This window comes from Gekko japonicus, unplaced genomic scaffold (genome assembly GCF_001447785.1).
Source record: "Gekko japonicus isolate JY-2015 unplaced genomic scaffold, Gekko_japonicus_V1.1 scaffold1419, whole genome shotgun sequence".
NCBI lineage: Eukaryota > Metazoa > Chordata > Lepidosauria > Squamata > Gekkonidae > Gekko > Gekko japonicus.
Genome location: NW_015164229.1, coordinates 319703 through 334010, shown reverse-complemented (window position 1 = coordinate 334010; position 14308 = coordinate 319703). Strand labels below are relative to the sequence as shown.

The 14308-nt window shown below is 48.9% G+C and overlaps 1 protein-coding gene across 1 annotated transcript in view; it reads right to left on the bottom strand.

Annotated features, from left to right (window-relative positions):
* Positions 1 to 12970: 12970 nt before the first annotated feature.
* The window catches only part of AKT1 (v-akt murine thymoma viral oncogene homolog 1), a 181584-nt gene continuing 180246 nt past the window's right edge, over positions 12971 to 14308 (bottom strand). The window contains exon 14 of the mRNA XM_015408584.1: positions 12971 to 14211. Within this exon, the coding sequence (XP_015264070.1) occupies positions 14132 to 14211 (80 nt within the window). The 3' untranslated portion in view covers positions 12971 to 14131. The remainder of the gene's footprint in view (positions 14212 to 14308) is intronic.

Sequence of the window (14308 nt, the reverse complement as noted above, 5' to 3'; positions counted from 1 at the left end):
GAGGAGTAGATAAGCGATCGTGGACTTGAATGATGCCCCCCCCAGTGGAATAACAGAATCTGTGTTCTGGGACTGGAATGACAAGTTGCAGAGTGGGATGACAGCCCCTGGGAGCAGCAGAAATGTTCTGGGACTAGAATGACAGCCCCTGGGAGTATCAAAAGTGTTCTGGGACTGGTATGACAGGGTGTAGAGTAGAAATGACAGCCCCTGGGAATAGCAGAAGCTGGGACTGGAATGACAGCCCCTGGGAGTAGCAGAGGTGTTCTGGGACGGGAGTGATGGTCCCCAGAGTGGAATGACAGCCCCTGGGAGTAGCAGAAGTGTTCTGGGACGGGAGTGATGGTCCCTTGGAAAAGAAACCTTTGCTCTGGGACTGGAATGAAGGCACAGAGTGGAATGGCAGCCCCCAAAGTGGAATGATGGTCCCTAGGAACAGAATAGAGATTTTGGAATTTTCCATAATCCCATTTTGTGTGGAAGTTTCTGAGGTTCCAGAGGAGCTCCAGATGGAAATAATTTATGTATTTTGTGTGTGTGTGTGTATGTGTGCCTGGAAGTCATGGTTGACTTCTGGCAACCCCTAGTGGGGCTTGGACGTTCAGAGTGGTGCCTTGCTGTTGCCTGCCTCTGCGTCTTGGCCCTGGTGTTCCCTGGAGGTCCCATGGAGGTTCCAAGTCCTTGCCAGGGTCGTCCCTGCATAGCTTCCGAGGCTGGGCTTCCCTGCGCTATCCAGGTCAGGGCCAGAATGGAAATAGTTGATCTGCTGTGTGATGATGTACTGAAATATAAGCCTTCTGAAGCTCGCTTAGCAAATTTTACCAGTTTTTTTGGTCCCGATTACCCCTAACTTAAGTCTTTTGCTTCCAAAATTCTATTTTCGGGACAACAGATGTCTGTGAACAGCTCTTTTCTGTAATGAATGTCAGTAAATCAAAAGTACACTCGCAGCTTACAGATACACACACACCTGAACAGCGTACTCCGGATTCCTACAGCCCAGACACTGTCTCCAGGTTCTGATGCAATAATTCAGAGCAAGAAGTGTCAGTTATCAAAGACTGTTCAATAAAAAATAATGCAAGTGTTAATTTTTAAGCATGTTTGCCTTTTAAGTGAAAGTAATGTCTTTAAATGTGTTTGCGTCCTTTATAAAGTCCATATCTCCAGTACCTGGCATTACCTTTTATGACACACATGGCCCAGCCCCCCAAAGTCCCATTTATGTCCGATTCAGCCCTCTTAAACGAATTCGACACCCCTGATCTTAGATAAGCAGCACAGGGGAAGCTGAGTTTCAAAGCGGCTTACAATCGCCTTCCCTTCCTCTACCCACAACAGACACCTTGTGAGGCAGGTGGGGCTGAGAGAGGTCAAAAGGGGAAAAACCCCTGAAAGACAGGAGAACAGGGGTAAAACCATGGTGAGACAGACAGCAAGTACATGTACAAAGAAAGGGAAGTTCAGACAGAGGTGCAAAACCTGTATATGACTTGGAGGGGGGGATTTAGAGAGCTGAGGCTGTGTAGAGGAAAAAGGGCTGAAGAATACATGTAGATCTTTTTTTGTTGTTCAGTCGCACAGTCGAGTCTGACTCTTCGCGACCCCATGGACCAGATCCCGCCAGGCCTTCCTGTCTTCCACCGTCCTCTGAAGTTTGCTCAATTTCATGTTCGTTGCATCTATGACACTGTCTAACCATCTCATCCTTTGCCGTCCCCGTCTTCTTTGACCTTCAGTCTTTCCCAGCATCAGGGTCTTCTCCAGTGAGTGCTCCCTTCTCATTTGGTAGATCTTTCCATGGTTAGAAAAAACAAGCTGTATGCAAGGACCTTCTTCTGCCCACTTGTGAATATCTCTTTGGAATATTTCACTGCAACTGCAGAATGCAGCACTAAAGCATGACGAGAGTTTTATGAAGTGATATGATCTTCGCTATCGTACGTTATGATGAACGAAACTTAGAAGACATCTGTTTCCTGAGGCCCTGTTCAGATGAAGCCAGTCGAAATGAATTTGTATTCCGGAAAACTTCGTCAACCTGCCCCTTTTTGGACCTCCTTTCCTTCTTCGTACCATCGTCATTTATACATGGTTTGACATCAGCATTATAAAAAAAATTTCCATGTGTTTTGAGCATTGATTCTGTAGAGCACCTGCATACAGCTTGTTTTTTTCTTTTGTATTTGGAGCTTTGAAGCTGTGATTCTCTTATTGCATACTTTCCATGGTTAGAACACTAGTGTGGCCCTCCCACATGAGATGAGTCATCCCATTTGAGAGGAAAGCTCTTCCAAGTGCATAGGAATCCACCCTGGCCTCCCTGTTCCATCAAATGGAATGGGCAACAGAGTACCAATCTGCACCTCCCTCTTGCAGGGCACTGTACTGAGAGTCAACATGCTGCCCCCTGCGGTAGGCCAGGCCCTATATTGTCTGCATCACAAGCTTAAGGGGGCTAGCAGGTCTCCGGACCTTTCACAAAGAAGCTGAAGCCGCTTTGAGACTCCTTAAGGTAAGAGAAAAGCGGGGTATACAAACCAACTCCTCCATCTTTTTTTGTTGTTGGTATTTTTGCATTTGTGTGTGCCCGTGCCTGGAAGACACGGCGACCCCTGGCAATGCCAACTGGGGCATGGAGGACATAAAGAGAAGTAACTTGATAGCCTACCTCTGCCTCCCGGCCCTGGCATTCCGAGGAGGTCTCCCATCCAAGTACTTGCTTAGCTTCTGAGGTCTGACGAGATTGGGCTTGCCTGGGCTCTCCTGGTCAGGGCTCTCCTCTCCTTAATTGTTATTCTTCCTTGCTCAAAGAGCGTGCAAGACCATTCGTACACCAGGTGTCCGAATGCTGGGAGCGTGGTTTCGAAGAGCAGCTGTGTCGAAGAGCAAGATTCGAATCCAGTAGCATGTTAAAGACCAACAAGATTTCTGGGGTGTCAGCTTCTGAAAGTCAAAGCTCCCTTCCAGAGTGTGGACCTCAGACCCTGGGGCACCCCAGTGGAGGAGGATAATGGAGGAGAGGAGAATGATTTAAGGTAGTTCAGGTCCCCGCTAGGGAGAAAAGAAGGGTACAAACGCAACCCTGTTTTCTGGCTCTCAAAGGTGATTGGCCATTGCATGCCCCTGCACAGCAACAAGACCAACAAGATTTCTGGGGTGTCAGCTCCTGAGAGTCAACGCTCCCTTCTTCAGATAGTGATTCCAGAGTGTCGGCCTCAGACCCTTCGGCACCCCAGTGGAGGATAAAAATGGAGGAGAGGAGAATGATTTAAGGTAGTTCAGGTCCCCGCTAGGGAGAAAAGAAGGGTACAAACACAATCCTGTTTTCTGGCTCTCAAAGGTGATTGACCATTGCCTGCCCCTGCACAGACACCAACCCTGGCCTGCCTTGGTGGTCTCCCATCCAAATAGCAACCGGGGCCAACCCTGCTTAGCTTCTCCGATCCGGCAAGATTGGGTTAGCCCCAGCCACCCGTCAGGGCACTTATACCTAAACAGCACCTCTACCTCTATTGTTTAACAGGCCCTGATCTGAATAGCCCAGGTTAGCCTGATCTTTTCAGATCTCTGAACCTAAGCAGGGTCAGGCAGGGTCTCCTAAGATGGGTGCTGTGGCCGTTGTTGCGGTGGATCGGCTGAGTGGTGATGAGCGTGTGTCCTCGTTTAGGGCGGGAGGCGGAACTACCACGCTGGCCATCTCCACGTCAGTGAGTGTGGTGGTGGCAATACTGGCGTGAGCGGACTGCGCACCATCACAGCGGGCTGTGCCGACAGGCCCTCTTGGATACTAAGGCCATCTTGGGCAAACCACCTCTGAATGTCTTTTGCCTTGGAAACCTGAATGACCCTGGCTGGCCTAATCTCATCAGATCTCAGGAGCTAAGCGGGGTCAGCCCTGATGAATACTTGGATGAGCGACCCCCAAGGAAATGCAGGGTTGCTATGCAGAGGCAGGCAACGGCAAACCATCTCTGAACTTTCTTGCCTTGAAAACCCTACCGGGTGGCCATAAGTCAGCTGTGAGTTGATGGAAGACCTGGAACTAGAGCTGGAACTAGAGATGGAAGACCTATACTAGAATCCAAGGATAACTGACGGAATGGCAGCAACCTTCCCATTTGCTTGTGAACTGCTTGTGGTTTTTGCCTTCATGCTGCGAGAAGAATCTCAAAGACCCCCTTCCCCTCGGGCTGAACCGATGCTCATTCCCTTTCAGCCCAAGATACTTATACACCCGGTATGGTGTTCAGAGTAGCATGTTTCTAACTCTCCCTGGGGGCAGGTGGAACGGCGAGAGTCTGCGACAGATGTGCACAAGCTGGCAGAGCCAGATGCTCAGGAACAACAACTGCTGAGCGTGCCTTTTTTGGAGGGTGGGGGGAGAAGAGATACAGAAATAGTCTTCATCCATCCAGGAAGGGACCAGATGAAAGTGAGGTCAAAGAGGGTCATTTATACATGGTTTGACATCAGCATTATAAAAAAAATTTCCATGTGTTTTGAGCATTGATTCTGTAGAGCACCTGCATACAGCTTGTTTTTTTCTTTTGTATTTGGAGCTTTGAAGCTGTGATTCTCTTATTGCATACTTTCCATGGTTAGAACACTAGTGTGGCTCTCCCACATGAGATGAGTCGTCCCATTTGAGAGGAAAGCTCTTCCAAGTGCACAGGAATCCACCCTGGCCTCCCTGTTCGTCAAATGGAATGGGCAACAGAGTACCAATCTGCACCTCCCTCCTGCAGGGCACTGTACTGCGAGTCAACACATGCTGCCCCCTGCGGTAGCCCAGGCCCTATATTGTCTGCACCTCAAGCTTAAGGGGGCTAGCAGGTCTCCGGACCTTTCACAAAGAAGCTGAAGCCGCTTTGAGACTCCTTAAGGTAAGAGAAAAGCGGGGTATACAAACCAACTCCTCCATCTTTTTTTGTTGTTGGTATTTTTGCATTTGTGTGTGCCCGTGCCTGGAAGACACGGCGACCCCTGGCAATGCCAACTGGGGCATGGAGGACATAAAGAGAAGTAACTTGATAGCCTGCCTCTGCCTCCCGGCCCTGGCATTCCGAGGAGGTCTCCCATCCAAGTACTTACTTAGCTTCTGAGGTCTGACGAGATTGGACTTGCCTGGGCTCTCCTGGTCAGGGCTCTCCTCTCCTTAATTGTTATTCTTCCTTGCTGAAAGAGCGTGCAAGACCATTCGTACACCAGGTGTCCGAATGCTGGGAGCGTGGTTTCGAAGAGCAGCTGTGTCGAAGAGCAAGATTCGAATCCAGTAGCATGTTAAAGACCAACAAGATTTCTGGGGTGTCAGCTTCTGAAAGTCAAAGCTCCCTTCCAGAGTGTGGACCTCAGACCCTGGGGCACCCCAGTGGAGGAGGATAATGGAGGAGAGGAGAATGATTTAAGGTAGTTCAGGTCCCCGCTAGGGAGAAAAGAAGGGTACAAACGCAACCCTGTTTTCTGGCTCTCAAAGGTGATTGGCCATTGCATGCCCCTGCACAGCAACCAGCCCTGGGCTGCCTTGGTGGTCTCCCATCCAAGTAGCAACCAGGGCCAACCCTGCTTAGCTTCTCCGATCCGGCAAGATTGGGTTAGCCCCAGCCACCCGTCAGGGCACTTATACCTAAACAGCACCTCTACCTCTATTGTTTAACAGGCCCTGATCTGAATAGCCCAGGTTAGCCTGATCTTTTCAGATCTCGGAAGCTAGGCAGGGTCTCCTAAGATGGGTGCTGTGGCCGTTGTTGCGGTGGATCGGCTGAGTGGTGATGAGCGTGTGTGTCCGCGTTTAGGGCGGGAGGCGGGACTACCACGCTGGCCGTCTCCGCGTCAGTGAGTGCGGACGTCACGGACGATGCGCGGTGGTGGCAATACTGGCGTGAGCGGACTGCGCACCATCACAGCGGGCTGTGCCGACAGGCCCTCTTGGATACTAAGGCCATCTTGGGCAAACCACCTCTGAATGTCTTTTGCCTTGGAAACCTGAATGACCCTGGCTGGCCTAATCTCATCAGATCTCAGGAGCTAAGCGGGGTCAGCCCTGATGAATACTTGGATGAGCGACCCCCAAGGAAATGCAGGGTTGCTATGCAGAGGCAGGCAACGGCAAACCATCTCTGAACTTTCTTGCCTTGAAAACCCTACCGGGTGGCCATAAGTCAGCTGTGAGTTGATGGAAGACCTGGAACTAGAGCTGGAACTAGAGATGGAAGACCTATACTAGAATCCAAGGATAACTGACGGAATGGCAGCAACCTTCCCATTTGCTTGTGAACTGCTTGTGGTTTTTGCCTTCATGCTGCGAGAAGAATCTCAAAGACCCCCTTCCCCTCGGGCTGAACCGATGCTCATTCCCTTTCAGCCCAAGATACTTATACACCCGGTATGGTGTTCAGAGTAGCATGTTTCTAACTCTCCCTGGGGGCAGGTGGAACGGCGAGAGTCTGCGACAGATGTGCACAAGCTGGCAGAGCCAGATGCTCAGGAACAACAACTGCTGAGCGTGCCTTTTTTGGAGGGTGGGGGGAGAAGAGATACAGAAATAGTCTTCATCCATCCAGGAAGGGACCAGATGAAAGTGAGGTCAAAGAGGTAGATGGAAGGAGCAGTACAGTAAAGGAGAACTGGCTGGCTAGCAAAGACGATCCAGGTTCACCTGCTGGCGAATGAATAACTGGCTGGCAGTTTTAATAATTGGGTGCTTTCACACACACATGGAATAATGCACTTTCAGTCCGCTTTCAGCGCACTTTGCAGCTGGGTTTTACTGTGTGAAATGGCAAAACCCGCTTGCAAACGGTTGCTCAAGTGGGTTGAAACTGCATTATTTAGCATGTGTGAGAGTGCCCTCCGCAGTGTTAAGAGATGTGCCACTGTTCCGTATTGTTGTGAGAAAGCCGTCCACGAGCCCCAGCTAGGCAAAGAGATTTCGTGGTGGGGGTTCTGCCCAAGCAGGCCTTCTGTGAAGCAGGAGGGGAGGCTGTGGCTTCCCGGTTAGAGCATCTGCTTGGCATGAAGAAGGTGCCAGGTTCCAACCCTGTTGCATCCCCAGTTAAAGGTGATGTGGAAGACCTTTCTCTGCCCTGAGACCACGAAGAACCGCTGCCAGTCTGGGTAGACAAGACTGACTTTGAAGGGCCGAGGGCACAACTTAGCATAAGGCAGCTTCCCATGTGTTCCTGTGTGAGGCTGCTTTAGCCAATTGCCTGTCATTATGACAAAGGCAGCCCTGCTATTCCTTCAGCCGTCTGTGTTGGTGAAGGCCAGACCCCCTCTCACCCCCAGGGCCAGCCTTGGTTTCAATACAGTAATAACCCCTGGGACAGATTGATTTTCCCCAGAGAGGCAATTCACAAATGAACATAATGTGGATTTACTCCAGGGTGGCCAAGCTCCAAGTGGGGCCTGGAGCGCTCCTGCTATTACAGCTGATCTCCAGACATCAGGGACCAGTTCCCCTGGAGAAATGGCTGCTTAAGACTATGGCCTTGAACCCTGCTGAGGTCCCTCCCCAGGCTCCACCCCCCAAATCTCCCAAGTATTTCCCAACCAGAGCTGGCAACACTAATTTTCTCCAAGATACCACTGGGACAGAAGCTCACTCACTCTACGCCATTAGCAAAACCATTGGGAAGTCTGTTTTTGCTCTGCCATAAACATTCATGGACTCAAGCGTCTGAAGAAACAGACTCTAGTATTTCTCAAAAGCTTATGCCGGGAAAGGATGCGGTTAATCTTTAAGATTCCATAAGACTCCTGTTCATTTTTTGCTGTGACAGGTTAATGGGGCTACATACCTGGAATTATTTCCAGCCATTAAGAATCCAGCTGGCTGCTATGTAATAGGGTTTCAGTTCTCAGAGCTGTTCTCTCAAGAGCAGTCCTCGAAAGAGCTCTCTCAGCCCCACCTACCTCCCAGGGTGTCTGTTGTGGGGAGGCGAAGGGAAAGGAGTTTGTAAGCCGCTCTGAGGCTGGAGTGAAGGGTGGGGTATAAATCCAACTCTTCTTCTATCCAGCAAAAATCAGGTTTAGAATACATTTATAACTACTTCTAAAGAGCGTGCGTGGGAGGGGGGGTGTACCCAGAAAGCTCTTCAAGCATTAAAAAAATACACACAATTGCACACAGAGCCTTTTAATCATCCAAAGACCCTTTAAAAAAAAACACCGCCACATTAAGGACTTTTTAATGTTAACAAGAATTGAGTGGTGGGAATCCACTTGGTTTTGAGCCTCAGCCAAGTTGTGTATAAAAAACACACACCGCTGCTTCTTCTTACCCACCGCTCCCAGCCAGATTTTATTGCCTAAGTGAACCTTTTGTAGCCGCCCGGTCTTTTGAGAAGCGCTTTTTCTCATGCTCTGGTGGAGGCCTCTTGACCAGCCATTTTCCTTTGACACGTTTCTTTCACACTCACTCGACTAACCTCCAGCACCGCCACCTGCTTTTGTAACACGGCTGACAAACTTTACGTCCAAGGATTGTTTTCCCCCCTTGCAACCGGGACAGGCTGTTGGGACTCCCGAAACATGTCCCCGTTCACACCTGCTGAGCAATCACTTCTTGCTCTGGCCGGCAAATACTCCCTCTCTAAGCCATGGAGTCTCGTCGTGAGCAAAAATTCTACTTTGTCAGCTCCTGGCATTAAAGTTGTGAACGAGCAATTTGGCTCCTGCATCAATTAGCTTGCTTTGGAGCCATCCTTCCCGAGCGAAGACAAAAATCTGTGAGCCAGAGGCTAAAAAACTGTGAGCTAGCTCATGCCAACTCAGCTTAGAGGGAACACCGGTTGCTGGTTTGTCTCGTAAAAGTAAAGGCGGCAGATGCCTCCCCCCCCCTCCCCGCATACAGTCATTTTAAGTCGCAGTGCTGCTCTAGCTAGCTGCCTGTTCCGAGCAGGATGCTGGCTTTCCAGTAAGCATTGTAAAGAAAAGACAATCCCCAAAGCCTGGGGGAGGGCAGCAAATGGCGAGCTGTGTTGTTATCTATATACCAATAGCGACACGTGGCCCCCAGCTGTGGATACCGATGTCTGTAGATTGGGACCGTACGGATGCTAAACAGATTTTCCTGCAAACTTGGGGGATTCCCCAAAATTTGCAGAAAAAAATCAGGAATCAGATATATGGGGGAGGGGGTTAAATCCCCCCCCCAAATGTAATTGCATTGTCTGAGCCTGTACAGACAATGCACTGAAGGAGCCGCTTGAGCTCCGCAGCGGAGGATGCTGACAGCGGCTTTGGGCCCAGCGGCTGCAATGGAGGAGGGCACCAGCGGCTGCTCCAGGCCCGGCGGTGGATGCTGGCAGCATTGACCTGGACGGACACCGGCCGCTGGGCTCCGTGGTAGGGCCTGCAGCCTTGCCTGAAGAAGAGTTGGGCTTTTTATACTCCACTTTTCTCTATCCTGAGGAGTCTCAAAGTGGCTTACAATTGCCTTTTCTTCGTCTCCCCTTAACAGCCACCTTGTGAGGCAGGTGGGGCTGAGAGACTTCTGAGAGAACTGACTGGCCCAAGGCCACCCTGCAGGCTCCATGTGGAGGAGTGGGGGCTCAAACCCACGTCTCCAGATTAGAGTCCACCGCGCTTTACACCACGCTGGCTCAAGAATTGGTTTTTATACCCCACTTCCTTCTGCCCTGAGGAGTCAGAGCAGCTTCCAACCGCTTTCCCTTCCTCTCTCCACAACAGGCACCCTGGGAGGTGGGTGGGGCTGAGAGAGCCCTGAGAGAATTGCCCTTGAGAGAACAGCTCTGAGAGAACTGTGACTGGCCCAAGGTCACCCTGCAGGCTCCATGTAGAGAAGTGGGGAATCAAACCTGGTTTCCCAGATTAGAGTATACCCCTCTTTACACCACGCTGGATTGGTTTTTATACCCCACTTTCCTCTGCCCTAAGGAGTCTCAGAGCAGCTTACAATTGCCTTCCCTTCCTTTTCCCTCAACAGGCACCTTGTGAGGCAGGTGGGGCTAAGAGAGTTCTGAGAGAACTGGGATTGGCCGAAGGTCACCCGGCAGGCATCATGGGGAGGAGGAGTGGGGGATCGAATCTGGAGCTCCAGATCAGAGTCCACCGCTCTTAACCACTACACCTTGCTAGTCTCAGCGATGGAGGGGGAAGTATGGGATCCCCCTCTTGTATTGACATAATTTTTTTCTTTTGTTTCTGCTATTATATTCCCCCCAAGTCCAAATCTGTGAATCTTTTCACGATTCCACCATACCCCTCTTCCCTCCATTTATCCAGAGAGAGAGAGAGAGAGGATTGGCCTAACAGGCAGATCCAGAACCACTGCAAACGTTGGACCGGTCGGGAAACATGTTACAAAATCCCAGCTCTTTTCCTGCCCACACAACCATTCTTTATTTACATCAGGGGTCTCCGCTGTGGCATCCACCAAGCCCTTTCCCGGTGCCTGCCAAGTGTTTGTAGGAAGTGGAACTCTACATCCAGTAAGTCATTATGCAATGTAATGGTTAGAATGATGGGCCAGGAATGGGGATTAGAGTGCTGGACTAGGACCGAGGACAGTGCAGTTCAAGCTAGAGGTGTGCAATTCAAAATTTATTATATAGTCCTGGCACTGAAAATTTAGGAATGGCAGGATCATCGGTTTCATTAAACGGGCTGGCAATGTCCGATTGCAAATCCCTGCTTCAAGTCCTTGCACTGCCACGAAAGCTGGGTCCAGTCACAATCTAGTCTACCTCCAGTGTTCCCTCTAAGCTGAGTTAGTGTGAGCGAGCTCACAATTTCTTAGCCTCTGGCTCACGCATTTTCCTCTTGGCTCAGGACACTCATTTATGCAGTAGCTGAATCGCTGGCTCACAACTTTAATGCCAGTAGCTCACAAAGCAGGATTTTTGCTCACAAGACCCCACAGCTTAGAGGGAGCACTGTACTACCTCATAGGTTTATTGTGAGGATAAAGTGCGGGGACACACACATATGCTGGTCTGAGGTCCTCAGAAGAAGGTGGGGAGCCAGTGTGGTATATTGGGAGAACCCGGTTGGAATCCCCAGTTTGCCACAGAAAGTTGCCGAGTGACCTTGGGCCAGTCACACAATCCCAACCTAACCTCCCTCGCAGGGTTGTTGGAAGGATAAAATGGAGGAGAGAACTACACATGAGCTGCTTTGGGCTCCCATCGAGGAGAAAGGCAACGTATAAGTGAATAAATACATGAATACTGCAGGTTTAGTTCTTGTCTGTTTCCAGTGTTTTAGTGCATACTTTCCACTGATTTACAACCTCCCATTCAGACCCCAACTTTGTTCCATAACTATTGGGGAGGGGGAGGAGTTTACTTAGATGCTTTGCGGGCACCGTGGTTTCTGGCACCCGTCAAGCTTTTTTAGAAAGTGGGCATGTCCACGAGAAGCTACTGCCCAGCAGCGCTGGGGATCTGATTGGCTCAGGAGATTCAAATAACACTGCCTCAGCACAAGCTAGCCACCGTAGAGTTTCTTTTATTCTCTCTAAGGGCATTAAAAAAAATTACTCTTCTTGTCCCTTGCACATGTGTTTCTCGTGGGTGTGTGTGTGTCTGCCTCCTGCCGTTGCCATTTCATGGCTGACTCCGCCTCCCACAGCAACCATTTTGTGGTTTCACCCACCACGGAATTCCCATGGTGCCCACGGGCTCAAAAAGAAATGTTCCCTCTAAGCCATGGAGTCTTGTGAGCAAAAGATCTACTTTGTGAGCTGCTGGCATTAAGGTCGTGAGCGAGCGATTTGGCTACCGCCAGTGTTCCCTCTAAGCTAACGTGAGCTAGCTCACAGTTTTTTTAGCCTCCAGCTCACACATTTTTGTCTGAGCTCAGGAAGGAGGGCTCCAGAGCAAACTAATTTATGCAGTAGCCAAATCGCCCGCTCACAACTTTAATGCCCGTGACTCACAAAGTAGAATTTTTGCTCACAGGACTCCACAGCTTAGGGGGAACACTGGCTACCGCATAGATTAGTTTGTGTGATGTGTGAGCTGGAGGCTAAAAAAACGTGAGCTGGCTCACACTAACTCAGCTTAAGTTCTCCACCATAGTGCCTTAACATCTTTTTAGAAACTTGACAGTCCTGTTGAATTTTGGATCCACTATTTGGGCGGTAGGGTAAATAAACAAGCAGGAGGGAGGAGGTTGGTTTTTTTGTCTCCCTCAATCAAACTGCTACATGAGCAGGTCCCTGTCTGATGGTAGCAGGAACTGAAGTGTTCTAGGCACAGGGGCACGGAGGGAAGGATTTTGGTAGGACACAACACAGACCAAGGTAACTTGTTAAAGCGCATTTTATTGAAGTATTGAGGGAAACTTTCATATCATAAGTAAAAATACTAGAACTGAACTTTGTAAAAAAACAAAAAAAACAAACCCAAACAAAACATAACGGGGTTTCATGTAGAGGGAAAAGTTTGAGGGTACTTTAAATATGCTCCCTTTCAAATTAAAAAAAAAAATGCTAAGGAACTGCAGTTTATTTAATCAACTTTATACAGATAAAAGAACAGAGAAACAAAGCAAAAAAAAAAAAAACCGTATCTAAGGGAACAGAAAAGCCACAACTGAATAAATTCATTCGCAGCACAAGTGGGAGCTAGAAAGCCCAGGCCGCAGCAACGGCAAAAAGATGATCTTGATATCATTTTTGGCAGAGTCAGAATGAAGTGGTTTCTTTACGAAAATAAAAGAAAAAACCATGGGGGGGGGGGAGAGAGAGAGCCAAGGGTGAAAAAAGTTCTAAGAATGAAAAAAATAATAATAATCACCTTTTGAACGCCCTTTTTCCCTTGGACTCCTGAGGTGTCACCCTGCCCTATCTTCTTTTTACACACAACCCCTGCCACTGCTAAAGGAGTCTCCTCCAAGCACAAAGTGTTCCCTTCCCCCCCCCTCCCCCCCACAATAACCTTTACAAAATGTACATTTTAAAAAAGAGCAGAAAAATTCAGGACTGCAGTCGAACTGTGTCTGGCATGTGGCCGTTTTTACCAGGGCCCCTTGAACGTATGAAGAAAAATGGCTCCGGTGCCCAAAATTTGTCCGTTGCTCCATCATTTCATTTTGTTAGAAGGCAACTTGGAAAAAAGCTTTCCGTGTTTTTTTTTAAAACAGAACATGGACTCCTCGGAGGTCAATTTTGCAGCTGTATAAGCATGTATGGATGGGACTGAGAAATCGCCTCATTTGCCTTGGGGCCATGCCCTCCGGAAAACTCCTGGGACAAGCAGAATAAACAGGTGGGGTGGGTGGGGTGGGAAGCAATGCATTGTTCCGGAACGTCCTCAGCTAGTTTCAAAATAGCCTGCCTGTATGGGAGAAATTGCCAGTGGGTGATTGACAAGATTTGGCAAAGCCCATCTTATCACACACACACAACCCCCCCCTTCCAAATGGGATCAGTCAATGCACCTTCAGAGAAATGCTTCCCTGTGTAATGTTGAAAACGGAACGGATTCCACACTCAGCTCCATTTGATATGTAATGTCTCTTGCACCTGGGTTATTTTTCTCTCTCTCCCACAATTTATTTCACCTCACTGAGGTGAGCAATGCCATTGCTATCATTAATTTCCTAGAGCGGCCATCATCTTCATGGCTGCCCAAGTGGAAGTCAAACCGTCACATCTCTGGAATTTCTTCATTTTTTGTCACTTCCATTCTTGTACCCTAAGCCTCGTCTCTTGTATTGTGACTTACGTGACAAGCTGTGCGAAATAAATAAGAAACTGTGTTGTTGTTTAGTTAAATGGTCAATGCAGCCGCCATGTTGGATGCTGTAAACTTCTAGAAATTAAACGGTGTCAGGGGTGCAGATTCTTAAAAAACCTAAAAGGTCATTTTTTGTTTCCAGAAGAAAATGCTTTTTCCCCCCTTTTATTTTTAAACAACATTTTAATCGTTTTCAGAATGGATTTCTTGTCTTCCTTCTCAAAAAAATGCATCGGAGATCTCAAAAAACGCATCAGGATTGCTTTAAATAGACAACCCGCAAGGCTTTCTACAAATTCATCTGAACCCAAGTACAAACATAGTTTGCAATTCACGTGTCGTAGAGAGTTCTCTAGTGTCCGTCATCAAAATAAATGTCCCCAAAATGCTGTTGAACCACTTCCTCTGTGTGGGCGAGCAAAATGTTAAGCCGTCCCACTGGCGGAATACGAGAATTGAGGGAAATGAGGTCGTCGCTCGCTGTCGATGCAATCCATGCTGTCGTCTGGAAGCAGCAAGAAAGCACAGGATTAACTACAACAGTGATGCACTCAGTAAGACGGGGAGTAACGAAAGCAGGCATCCCTGATCCTACCCATATT